Source organism: Triticum aestivum, chromosome 3A (assembly GCF_018294505.1).
Source record: "Triticum aestivum cultivar Chinese Spring chromosome 3A, IWGSC CS RefSeq v2.1, whole genome shotgun sequence".
Classification (NCBI taxonomy): domain Eukaryota; kingdom Viridiplantae; phylum Streptophyta; class Magnoliopsida; order Poales; family Poaceae; genus Triticum; species Triticum aestivum.
Window position 1 is genome coordinate 423725331 of NC_057800.1, and position 13839 is coordinate 423739169.

The 13839-nt window shown below is 42.9% G+C and overlaps 1 protein-coding gene across 2 annotated transcripts; it reads left to right on the forward strand.

Annotated features, from left to right (window-relative positions):
- The first annotated feature begins 1565 nt into the window (after positions 1-1565).
- Positions 1566-9886, forward strand: LOC123061485 (SCY1-like protein 2). Of its 2 annotated transcripts, XR_006429071.1 has the most exons (15): positions 1566-2284; positions 3115-3219; positions 3810-3920; positions 4423-4605; positions 4727-4853; positions 5001-5062; positions 5245-5331; positions 5891-5977; positions 6417-6530; positions 6723-6851; positions 7089-7151; positions 7786-7947; positions 8054-8172; positions 8257-9515; positions 9611-9886. XR_006429071.1 is itself a non-coding variant. In XM_044484607.1 (14 exons), the coding sequence occupies exons 1-14, from the start codon at positions 1793-1795 to the stop codon at positions 9317-9319; spliced, it is 2904 nt and encodes a 967-aa protein (XP_044340542.1). In that variant the 5' UTR covers positions 1566-1792; the 3' UTR covers positions 9320-9886. The 2 variants fall into 2 exon arrangements, 1 of the variants encoding a protein (XP_044340542.1); XM_044484607.1 differs by having other exon boundaries at positions 8257-9886.
- Positions 9887-13839: the final 3953 nt, after the last annotated feature.

Below are 13839 nucleotides of genomic sequence, written 5' to 3' on the forward strand. Positions count from 1 at the left end.
GTTTTTTTCCCACAATGTAAAGCAACGAAGCGCATGCCGACAGGTAGGCCCACAAACGACCCTCAAAGCCTCGAGCCATCATAGGCCGTGATTTTCTGGGAGCTTAGTAACTGTATCGATGCCATGGAGGAATAGAAAAGGCAGGATTGACTAAACATTCATGGATGCTTTAGTTTAGTGTAACCACAAAAGAGTACTCACACACTAATTCTTATCATGGTTGGATGACCGCTTTGGTCCACCAACATTATCTTCATCTTCCACACATACTTTTTTTAACCGTGGACAACTTAAGATTTTTTGCATAAAACTTTGACAAATTTGAGCACAACATTCCACAAATTTAGACTTCCAAAACAGTTGTAGACCGTTAGAAAGTACATGCAAAAAATCTTTGTCAATATAATCTTGAACTTCAAAATCCCCACTGCACTCAAATCTATGAAAGGATTCAGAAAATGTATCTCATACTTCTTTCTGCTTTGAAAGGTCGAGCATGGTGATGAGAAAAAACACCCTTCCTGGACTTCTCAAAAGCGAGCACTCTAGGTGTGTGCTTTCTAGATGACAAAGGAAGGGAAAGGTGGAGGAGACATGACGACCACGACCGATAAGGACAAAGGCCGTGATGAGAGAGGCGGGACAACATGTCTCATCTTGCACATGAGGGCCGCGGCATAGCACAATTCCCTCATGTGACCCTATGCAGAGCGCGATGATGTGATTATCGGTTGCTCCAATGGAGAGGCGTGACAGACTAACATGAATATCATGACGGGTGGGCTCTACCAATTTGTTGTTGCCATTTTGCTTCATTTTAGATACCAATTTCTCGCAAAGACATTAATAAGAGATACTTTAAGAAGAGGATAGTGTTCCTCCCATTCACTGTTATAAGACGCTCAAACTTTTGTTCTAAATCGAATGCATATATGCATGTTTTAGTATGTTTGTTCACTTATTTCAGTCTGCATATAGCTCATATTGAAACCCAAAGCATCTTATAATTCAGACGCAAGGAGTAGTACTTTTCATTTTTTTTCAAACCATATTAGTCAGTTTTTCGGGACGATGAATGTTCATGGTAGTCAATTTTTCTACAACTTCATAGTTATCAGTTTTTTTGCGGGAACTTCATAATTACCAGTTAATTGAACATTTTAACGTGTATCTCTAAGGCTGGTCGTAACGAGAGTATCATAGATACGCATGCCAACTAGGCAAATTTAATGAGGTGTCATAGAATTAAATAAAGAAAGAGATGGTTGAGTATCATATCATGATCCGGATGTGTCATGCATAACAATAAATGAAGTCATTTATGATACTAACTTACGACATTGTGCATTATATATATTAATATTATACTAGCATATGATACTCGCCATTACAACCAGCCTAACTCGCAGAATAACCGTGTTCCTAATTGTTCACACTTCTAACCTTAAAAAAATGTTGATACTTCCACGTTCGTAATTAATTAACTGCATTGACCAGACACCTCGACCTGACTGTGTTAAATGAAAATCCGGCCTCCACCGGATCCCAACCTTTCATCCTTCCTCTCTTTTCCTTGCCGACGAAGCATCCTCCTCGCGGGTTCTCATGAGTCTCGTCCCCCAACAAATCGATTGAAATTAGAAAATCAATTAAGAATACCCGTAAATTACCAAACACGCGCTGCCACCGACCGATCGAGCCACCGACCCCCAGAAGTTCCAACCAAATTCCCCGTCGACAACAGCAGCGGAGGGGCTCCCAGATCTCGCCGCCGCGGGCACCGGCGAACGAGATGTCGCTCAACATGAAGACGCTGCAGCAGGCGCTGGCCAAGGCGTCGGCGGTGATCGAGAAGACGGTGACCACCACGGTGCAGGAGGTCACGGGCCCGCGGCCGCTGCAGGACTACGAGCTGCTCGACCAGGCGGGCTCGGGCGGCCCGGGGCTCGCGTGGCGGATCTACACGGCGCGGCCGCGGGACGCGGCGGCATCCACGCCGTACCCCGTCGTCTCCGTTTGGGTGCTCGACAAGCGAGCGCTCTCCGAGGCGCGGGCGCGGGCCGGGCTCTCCAGGGCGGCGGAGGACGCGTTCCTCGACCTCGCACGCGCTGACGCCGCGCGCCTCGTGCGGCTGCGTCATCCGGGTGTGCTCCACGTCGTGCAGGCGCTGGACGAGACCAAGGCCGCCATGGCCATGGTCACTGAGCCGCTCTTCGCCTCCGTCTCCAATGCGCTCGGGTGCCTCGACAACGTGGGCAAGGTGCCCAAGGAGCTCAAGGGCATGGTACAAACATATCACTCACGCCTTTGTTTGATCTCGATCATTTCTGAACATCTAGCTTTGGACCTTCGCAATTAAGTGGATGCTATGGAGGCTAGAGTTTGTGAAACTGGCGATTTAGTTCAAGTATACTGTTAGTATCAGTGTGGGTGGGTATGGTTACATTACTCACTGGTAGTAACTAGTGATCAGTCACCGCCAGCAAGCAAGTTGAGGTGATCAGTGTCTGTTTTCATATAGACGAGAGTGAGAAACTGATAGTTTTGCCCAATTTGTCCAGTATTTAGCACCATGGTGAATGCCCAGTGTAATCCATGATATCGAATGTGTCATTTCAGAGTGATGTATCCGCAAATTTCACCAAATGGAATCACCTATATTTTTAGAACTTCACAACAAGCCTTTCTTCACATTAACTTCCTTTAGTGGGTTCATTCTACTGAAATCGTGTGAAGTCCTGTGGCATTTCTCCAGTCTTGTTACTTATGCACTATTTGTAAAAATCTCGTGGCATCATTTTACCCCAGGGTGGCTCCGCCATTGACATGTGGTAGGAACATACGAGATTAACATGATTGACTTCACTAACAATAGGTTTTGGGTCAGACTGTGTTGATTTCTTCCATTATAAAATTGTTAGTTTTTCAAGTGATATTTCAGGGAGTTAGATTGCTATCGAGTAAGCTTGTCAACCAATGCACTCGTAAATATCTTCTGTGGTTGGGTCCTTGTAGAATTTTTCTTGCACGGAACTCTGTGGGGGTCAGTAGCGCATGGCAATTGGTTGCTTTTCGCCTCTACTATGGTTTGCTTATTTTTCGGCTGTGTTCCAGGAAATGGGGATACTGGAGATTAAACATGGATTGCTACAAGTTGCAGAGACGTTGGATTTTCTCCATAACAATGCCCATCTTGCACATCGAGCTATATCACCTGAGGTTGCAACGTAGCAGATTTCTGCATGGTTTTATTTCCTGTAATTTTATATATTTTTTTGTGCACTCATTAGTTTCCCCCGTCATTAAACTAGCTTTATTGTTTATTTGCACCATACTGTCTAGGCTGGCTGGCCATTATATCCTTCTGCTTTATACTTGCACTTAGTTACTCAACAAAATCAATTCAAACCTTCTCTAATGCTTAATACATATTATTGTCTTTATACTGATTATTTGGTAAATTTTCTGTTCTGACATCATGATTGGTAGCACAGAGTTTAATAGTACCTGCGAATCATCCATCCCGTAGAAGGCTTAATTTTTTTTCCATTTCACTACAACTGTCCCTGGCATCAGGAGTCTCCTTTCAAAATAAATGTCTATTGAGGAAATAAAAATAGTATCTTAATGCAGTACTTCACTTCCAAACCTCATTAATGCTTTAGAATAGGCTAAGTGAGGACAGTTATAAGAAATAATGGGAGCAGTTTTTAGTCTATTCTAATGCCCTTGCATGATTTTGATGTTGCTGCTTATAAGCGTGCGCATGTTTTCACTTCTATGCTGTAATAACTTGGTCTCTTTTGCAGACAGTCTTTATAACTTCAAGTGGATCTTGGAAGCTTGGAGGTTTTGGTTTTGCTCTTTCTGTTGACCAAGCCACAGGTGGTTTGGCATCATCGCAGCAATTCCATTATTCGGTTAGTACTTATGACATTGTACTTCGTAAGTAATGTAGGTGATTTGTTTTACCATTTTCGCTATATTAACTAGTTGGCATCTTCTTTCTTTGAGTCATAACAGAGTACTTCTATAGAATTGCTTAGTATTCTCTTAAGTCCTGCCTATGTAGATTGCACTGGAGCACAGCACTAAATTGGACAGAAAATCTCTATTTATCTCCCATAGAATTTTTCCTAGTCATGAATATATATTTTCCACCAAATATGTGCTACAACTTCTGCAGTGTTGCTTAAGGTATTTGCAGATAACATGGATTTGCTTAGCTCTATAACTGCGTATATGCTGCGGTGGACAGAAATTGTCATTTTATTTGTTCAGAATGGTTTTGTGAACAGCTAAACATCCTATGCAACTAAGCATATTCTTTGCACACTTGCTATTTTTTGCTGATACTGTCGCTGTGATTAGCAAAGTATAAATAAGAATCATAACCTTTTTATATGCTTGATTGCTCTTTAGGACTATGATGTCGAAGACACAGCTTTACCTCTTCAACCATCTCTGAACTATACTGCACCAGAATTGGTTCGCAGTGGTGATTCTAAAGTAGGCTCTACCTGTGACATATTCAGTTTTGGATGCCTGGCTTACCACTTAGTTGCTCATAGACCACTTCTGGATTGCCATAACAATGTGAAAATGGTATGTCTTTAATCTGGCACATGCTTTGTCAAAATAGAATGTATTTAATTTGGCTCTACCTTTGACTTATGCTACGGTTGCATGTGCAGAAAATATACTGACATGTCCCCTGTTATTGCAGTATATGAATTCATTGACATATTTAACAAGTGAAGCCTTTTCTAATATTCCTACTGATCTGGTGGCTGATTTGCGAAATATGCTATCAGTTGATGCAGCATCACGCCCTAGTGCGATGGCCTTCACAGGTAAAGTAGCGGTTGTGTTTTCCTTATTTGGTGCATAAGTGCTTGTAGAATGGAGTTTCTGGATGTTGTCACTAATGGTGTTAACTGCTGACAGCACTAACAGTAGGTTGAAATGCTTTTGATACATTACCCTTTTCCTTCTTACAGGCTCTTCTTTCTTCCGGCATGATACAAGGTTGCGAGCTCTTCGTTTCCTTGACCATTTGCTTGTATGTATTTATGACTCCTTTCATTTCTCCTAGATAAGTTTAAACCTTTTGAGTTTCACTGCTATGTGTATCAAGCTTTCTTCTTTGCAACCTGAGAATCACAACTGACCAATTTAAGCTTCAGTTACTTGCTAGACTGTTATCTGCAGATGGTTCTGATGTTAATAAAATATCCTTTTCAGGAGAGAGATAATATGCAGAAGACAGAATTTCTGAAAGCATTATCGGATATGTGGAAAGACTTTGATTCCCGAGTTCTTCGATATAAAGTATGTGCAATCCATTCTCTTTACTTTGTTACAGTCAAAATTGTTCAGAGGAGCTGTAATTACGTATGTCCAATAAAAATCTTTACTTGCTCTTTCGTGCCTTCCTCAGATGCATGATAAAACTTTATTGCTTAAACGGCCATAAACTGCTCAAACTCTAAAGTTTCTATTTCAATCAAGTATCCAGTGCTCAACTTTCCTTGTGGCCTGAAGCTCCGTTCAAAAGAAAGAGCTAATTTTGAGGGCGTACTTGTTTTCTGGAAAATGTTGAGGCTGCCAACAACTAAAGTTTGTAATATGATAAACAAAGAAAAAAATCTCCACACCTCAAATTCCTGGCTCATTTCTATATTACAGAACTGAATCGGTTCATTCATTGATCCATCTGAATTCTAATTTTCTGGTCCCCTATTTCAATAAATTTGTTAATGATGTGTGTGATTAACTTTAATTTGCACATGGTGTTCATCTGAATCTCACTTATTCAATTAAATATACATGCATTGTAATGCTCAGTTGACACATTTTCTTTTTGATAGCTGACTCATTTTCCGACCAGGTTCTTCCACCTCTTTGTGCCGAGCTACGCAACATGGTCATGCAGCAAATGATTTTGCCCATGGTTCTGACAATAGCAGAATCACAGGTACTTCTCCTAATACATAGTACCATCTTTTATTTATGGATTATTGGCTAACAGCAAGGTGTCATGGTTAATTAATTCTAACAACTGGCACGTAGCTCAACCTGGTATCTGCTTATCTGGCTAGTTTCTTATATCTATGTACATGTCTTGTAACCTCTCTTTCTGTGGTTTAGCTCATTCTTGATTCAACGCATGCTAACCTACCAGAATTGGATTATCCCGTATGACACCTCAATTTAAAATAGTTCTTACTCCCTCCGTCCCATAATATAAGAACGTTTTTGACACTGGTGTAGTGTAAAAAATGCTCTTCTTATATTATGAGACGGAGGGAGTAGTTATTGAAAGCAATGTAATTTGAAGCTATGCCATGCTGCATTTTTTTTAGTAATACCAACTTCTGAAGATCATTTTTTAATGCCCTCTTTCTGTTCTGCAGGATAAAGATGACTTTGAGCTGTCAACATTGCCTGCTCTTGTTCCAGTATTTACTTCAGCATCAGGTGAAACTCTTCTTTTGCTTGTGAAGCGTGCCGATCTCATTATTAGCAAGGTAATTATGTATATTTATGAAGTAAACTAATTCTGATTCTTGTTTTAGCCCTGTTAGGTTTCGCTATGGTTGAATGCAATGTTGATCTTGATCCCTGAAGGATCTTTACAAACTAAAGTTTAGTGGAATCTGCCATTTGTGTTTGGGACCCCTGCCGTTATTAACTTATAGTTGCTGTATTACCCCTTGCAGGCCACAAACGAACATTTGATATCACATATCCTTCCTATGCTGGTACGGGCTTATGATGATACTGATCCCCGTCTGCAGGAAGAAGTTTTGCGACGAACAGTAACACTGTCTCGACAACTTGACATGAAGGTTAACCTTGTTTTTTTATTTGCTAAATTGATGAACAGCCATTGAGTTTTAATTGCTCTTTCTTTTGTTCACCATCAAGGAATTATTTTTTCTAACCGATTGCTTGGATTATGTCTCAGATGATGGATGAGCTTACCAAGTTATTATATGAATAATAATCCACATTATGTGTGTATTCATTGTTTTTGTGAATAATGCATCTACATTATGTATTCATGTATGGATTTCTTCTTGCAGCTACTGAAACAGTCTGTGCTGCCACGCGTGCATGGATTAGCTTTGAAAACTACAGTTGCTGCGGTATGCACAGTATATGATTTGATTCCAGTAATTTATTTATTAACATTAATCTGGTCAATATGCTTGTGCAACAAACGACCATAATAATAAAGCTCTTGATGAATGGCCAGGCTATATAAAATATTTGAGACTAAATTGCCGTCTTCATTCCTGTTTTAGCAGACACATTTGCACATGAAAAGGAAAATATAAAGATAAGGGCCATGACATAATGAAACATATGATTTTTCTTGTGTACAGTGTACTTATGCCCTTTGTCATGCAGCTCATTATCTGTCTTCTGCTCTGTTTATAGACATTTTACCGTCATTTATTACAATATTAACAATGCTGGTTTTCTGCCCAAATTCGTAACAATGCTTGTGAATAGTCCTTTCTAAGTTGCTCTGGACATTACTGATTGCTGAATTAAGGTTTACCTAGCAATATATAGTGATGCAGAGTTTATATTTAGTGGTGTAGGATTGCGGGGTACCGCATCTGTTGGGCCTTAGTTTACTTCACATGATTGTTCTATCACGGCACTGTTGGGTATTGCTGAATTAAGACATACTCAATTTTTCCAAATATCTGCTGGTTGCTACTGCCTTTGAACATGTGCTTTCTTATGATCGTAAGTGCCCTGCAAATGTAGGTGCGAGTAAATGCTTTGCGCTGTTTAGGAGATCTTGTTCCATCGTTGGATAAAACAGGTATAGTAGAGATCTTGCAGACTCTTCGGCGTTGCACAGCTGTTGACCATTCTGCCCCAACCCTTATGTGCACCCTTGGAGTTGCTAATGCGATTTATAAACAGGTTACCCTTGATATGTTTGTTCACTAACGCTGAACTTCCAGCACTCCTTGCCAATTTATTTACCTTCTACCAGTACCCCTATGTAACTAAATTCTCATTAATCCAGTGTGGTGTTGAGTTTGCTGCGGAACATGTGGTTCCTCTAGTCTTCCCATTGCTCACGGCACAACAACTGAATGTACAGCAATTTGCGAAGTATATCCTATTTGTCAAGGATATCACAAGGTACCAGTTACTATATTCAATCAATCAGTTGTACTCTCCATGGAGCAATTAATTTATCAACTAAACTACTGTGTGCTTCTACAGCAAGATTGAAGAGAAGCGTGGCGTGACAGTTACGGATAATGGGCATACAGAGGTAAAAGTATCGCCTTCAATCTCAAATGGGATTCATTCTAAGCCAACTTCAGGAGGCCTGGGACAGACTGGACAAATGCCAGCTGCAAAGAGCACTTCTTGGGATGAAGACTGGGGCCCTACTAAGAAAACCAGTGCCCCGCCACTCTCTTTTGATTCTAGTGCTCAAACAAAGCAACCCTCAAAAGACCCTTTTGATTTCAGTACCCAAACAAACCAACCCTCAACACTTCTCTTCGATCTTAGTACTCAAACGAAGCAGCCATCGACAGTTACTCAGGTTGCAGCGTCTACAATCCCGTCTGCACAACCACTTCCATCTCTGCAATCTCTTGCACCTAGTTCAGGGCATCAAACTTCCGGTTCATGTGTTCCTGTTGACATTGAGTGGCCTCCTAGAATGAGCACATCATCTGACTTTAATGCACCATTCTCAGCTAACAAGGATAGTAAATCTGGAGGGCTGTCTAATGATGGGGTTGATGATGTTGATCCTTTTGCCGACTGGCCCCCCAAACCAAGCAGCGCAGCCAGCATTTCAGCAGTGGAGCGCCTGCCAAGCACAAATCAAAGTATTTCTGGGTTGAATACAGGGAACATGGGGTTTGGTGGTAGCAGTACTTCGCTTGGACAACTGAAAACAAACCAGGTGAGCTGGTCAGCGAAACCAAACAATACAAATATAATGGGCATGAGTTCAACTGCCAGCTATTTGAACCAAGGCAACTCATCTCTGGGATATGGAAATCCAATTGGAGGACCGAGCTCAGGTCTCCCCAATGCAGCTAGTTCCATTGGAGGCCAGAGCATCAGGCAACCAAAATCTGATTTTGGTTCACTATCACAGTTATCCAGTGGCGCACAGGGCCCACCCAGGCTTGCCCCTCCTCCATCTGCTGCTGTTGGAAGAGGGCGTGGTAGAAATCAAGGGCAGTCAGCCCTCTCCCGAGCATCACGGACTCCCAATTCCAATGTTTCATCAGAGCAGCCACCTTTTCTTGATTTACTGTAGCAAATACAGGAGTGTCCATGTTCTTCGTTCTGCAAACGGCACTGGATAGCTCACATCGTTCAAGCCTTGTATATGATGAGCATTACACTTTCCTGAAACATGGTTGCAGGCGATAGTGCATTTTCTTGTCAGTGGAAACTGGGTTGCCTTTGTTGTTAGCCCCAAGGAAGCTGCTTCAGGAAAGAGCCTTCCTGAGGTTAGAGAATGTATTCTTGCTTAGGGTTTTCTCGATTTCAGCATCATTGGGGTGGTGAGGCAGCATTAATTTTATTTGTGTATATCTTTGTCCAGGCTCTGCTGTAATGTCTAGAGTTCACAAATGGTTGTGGTGATGTGAAATTTTGAATGTTGAGAATGTATCACCAAAATCTGATGGGCCTCGTGAAAGTGGAAACCCTACATGATGTATTCATTTAAGCCGGGAAGGGCCCATGTCGTGTAATTGCCAAATTTGGGCCCATCTGTACCTCTGCCTGAAAAATGTGGGTGGAAACACTTGTTAAATGCTCCACTAGTTTCTTGTATTGTGATTATTACTGTCGAAGTGAATATGCTTATTTTTGCACATTGCCATCAAAGTGAACATGCTTATTTTGCATTTCAGTTCCCAACTAATTATCCTTTGTTTAGAAATGTATCCCTGCCATGCCCAACCAAAAATGTTAGAGCATCTACAGCTGGACCGGGCAAATCTGGTCCCCTATACATTTGCAAACGTGTCCATGAACCGTGACTGAAGAAAAAAAAATGAAAATTGATTTTCAGGAAAATTTTGGGTCATACCTCAAAAGTCTGCTTCCACAACAATGTCCCTCAAAGCAAATCCCTAAATCCGTACTAATGCCATGCAATGTTAAACTTAAGCACGTAGTTCAACGCACATATATCATAGGAAGTTCATATATTTCATCGGACTACCAAAATTAAACATGTTCTACTAGTTACGAATGATACGACAATGGATGAACTTCACCCATGGCCGCCCTTGCCTTTGCTCTTGCCGTCTTCGTTGCAGAAGTAGCTGTCAAAGACACAATACGTATCGAGTCGGATCTGCTCTTGCTTGAGCTGTCCGATCTGTCACGGCCTCCTACTCTTTGGGGGCAGTTCGAAGAGGGAACAGACCACCCGATTTTGCTCCTTTGCAAGGGCACGCGCGATCCGGGCTTGCTGTTTTGCGGCGATGCGGGCACGAAGGGCTTCCTCGTGCCTGCCTGAGGTAGCATGCAACTTCGCCTTCGCGGCTTGCCACGCCCTCGTCCTCGCACGGTGGGCATGCTGGTGCTCCACAGGTGTTGGGCCGTGCCGCCTACTGGTGTTGACCTCGGACTCGGAGTCCTCCGCCGCGGGGGTGAGGCGCCATCACATGGGTTGCGTTACCAACATGGGGATGTCGGTCCAGCGCCATGTACCTCTAGCCAATGGTTAGCACGCCCGGCTTTGCCGCGGTAACGTGCCTCGAGCCATAGATGCCGCTGGATCCAAGTGTCATTTGCATAGGAAACCCGCCGAAGCGACTCCAACTGCGGAGCTGGGATTTACTCCCAGGACAAGCGGAGAGCTAGCCGGACGACCAACTCCTCATCCCCGCATGGAATGAGGTCCTAGTCGATGGATCCGGAGATCTTTGACTCGGATCCACTGCGCACCATGTCGGAAAGGAGGTTGGGAGCTGATTGTGAAAATGAAGCGAATTGTTTAGGGTTTGGTCTAGGATGTAGATAGGGATGCATATTGGTAGGGTCGGGGTGGATCAGCATGGGCCGGATCTAACGTGTCGGACGCGCCCGATCGTCCTTATATCTGCCCCGCATATGACCTGGGCATGAGGGATATCGGTCAGCCTGGACGTTTGCGTTAAATTTGCCAGGTCCGATTGAGTGACAATTTACTTCAGTGACCGAGAGGCCGCCCGGACTTCGGGAGGACATAGGACCTCGGGTTGTAGATGCTCTTGCAACCCTAACTAGCTATTGTTGCCCTTAAGAAGAGCGCCTTGTATTTGTATTTTGTGCACCCTTTTGCGGCACAGTAAAATATTGGCTGTCTTGGTTGGCATGGCAGGAATATCTCGGTTCCATTTCTGCCCGCCACTTGGAAGAGCACCATGCAAGTTCAGACGATTGTCTATTGAGAAGCAAGTACCATCCGCTCCCGTCACGGGACGGGAGAGCTCAAGTTCTCCATGTTGCAGTGGTCAGCTGCATGCACGTACGATGCATTCATGGGCGGCGACCTGTGAGACAAGGAAGACTCTGCACAGTACGCACACGACGCACAAAAACGGGAGGCTACAAAGGGGATGGATGCATCAACAGGGGCATTCGATTCCTGGGTGCACATGCACCCAAATCTATATTTATATCTACTAGAGGATACCTCGCTCGTAGCGGCCAGAACTGGTTGCAATATATTTTAATGAGATTTTATTGTGTAGACCATAAATATTTAGATTAATAATATCATGTGATTATTCTACATTGTAATTTTTTTCCATACATGATTATGCATTGAGGTAGACATTTTTACATGCAAGCATGCTTACATTGCTAGTTGGGTGGAGCATGCAATTAAGAAAGATTGAAAAAATAATTGATGAGGCGGCATGTGTGGTGATGTGGCATATATGCATGTTGAGATAAATATGATAGTGCGGATCAACATATGTATATATAGGATAGCTACTCTCTCTCTCGAGTGAATTGCAAAAAACATCGACATTGAAGGCTAGGGTTGCAGAAATCACAAGTCTCTAGTTTTATGCCCAAAAACACTAATTCTAGGGCTAATTTTTTTGCAAAAACCACAAGTCGCTCGGTTCGCTCGTTTTAAGTGGATTATGACAGGTGGGACCCGCATTTGTCGACGTGGCATAACTGTTCATCCGTTTGACTCGTTAGACGTCGTGAGACGCCGTGCGTGGGCCGGCTCGAGCCGGAACCCTTTTGACCGGTCCCTCCCCTCCCCGCTAGCTCTTCTCCATCTCTTTCCCTCCCCCACACCCTCTCCTCTCAGACATGGTGACGGCGAGTGGCGGCGGCGACTGCGGTGGGCCTGCCGGTGGCGGAGACGACAGGCCACCGGAGGCGGATCTCTGCGGCAGCTCAAACCCCGGCGCCCCTTCGGACAACAGCCCCAACCCCAGCCCCCAGCACTCGCTGGAGTCCGCGGCGGCTAGATCTTGGGCCAGGGTCGTGAAGGCGGATCCGACGGAAAGCCACCGGTGGGGCTCGTCATTCGGCGGCGTCTAGTAAGTTAACCTCATTTGTACATATTCTAGGGTTAGGTTTAGGATTCGGTGGCGTCTAGTAAGTTAACCTCATTTGTACAGATTCTAGGGTTAGGGTTAGGATTCGGCGGCTGGATCTTGGGCTGTATGTATGTGTGGTTATTTTGATTTGCAGTGTTAAACCTAGCTTGGGTACTGAAACACTCAATTTGATTTTGGGGGAGGGGGCAGGGGAATAGCCCACTGTCAAACTCATATATGTGTCATATTAATTTTATTTAGTTGATATGTAGCAATGTGAACTGTTAATTAGAGCAGTGGCAATACAGAACACATTAGAGTAGCTTATTTGTTAATATGCAGTGTTAATTATAGTACATTAGAGTATGTACATATTTAGTTATGCATTGTTAATTAGAGCAGTGCCAATAAAGGGCAAATTAGAGCACCTCATTTTGTAGTTATGCATTGTTAATTAGAGCAGTGCGAATAAAGGGCAAATTAGAGTAGCTTCATTTGTAGTTATGCATTGTTAATTAGAACAGTGCCAATAAGAGCAAAGTAAAGTATTTTTTGTTAATATGCAGTGTTAATTATAGCATATTACTGTGAACTTTTTTATAGTAATTATGCAATGTTAATTAGAATTGTTGTTTTATCTTGTTGTCTAGTTTGGACGATGCTGTTTGGGAAGTTAGAATGCACTTCCATGAAAGAGACAACTTGGAGAGATCCATCTGCATTTCAGACATCACATATCACAATTTGGTAGCATTAACAGAGACAGAGGGATATGGGCTGAATGACTACATTTACTTTGTGAGGGAGCCTGGTGTGGGTATTGAAGGATTGGTAGAAATTTTTGATGATGACAAGGTGGATGAAATGCTTGACCATATTGCTAATAAGGATCAGACTGTAGTGAATTTGACAGTGATTAGGGCCACTGATCCAAGACCTGCAGATTTGAATGCATGCTATTTGTATGAGGAGCAGGTTCCTTTGAGTCAATTAGGGGAGAAAAACCTGTCTATGAAGTCAATCCTTCTGGAGTTCTATTCAGATCACCTGAGAAATCAAATAAACAGAGGCAGTCAGAGCCACTTCAGTTCTTTTCCACACAGCAGAGCACAAACATAGATATTGCTATGGAGCAAGATGAGCAGGAGACACTAATGGAGCTAAAGAGGAGAACCAAGATTGAGAACTTTAGGAAACATAAGGAGGCATCTGAGCATGTTCAAATGGTTAAGCAAAAACTACCAGTTCTTCTAACTGAAGATGACTCTGA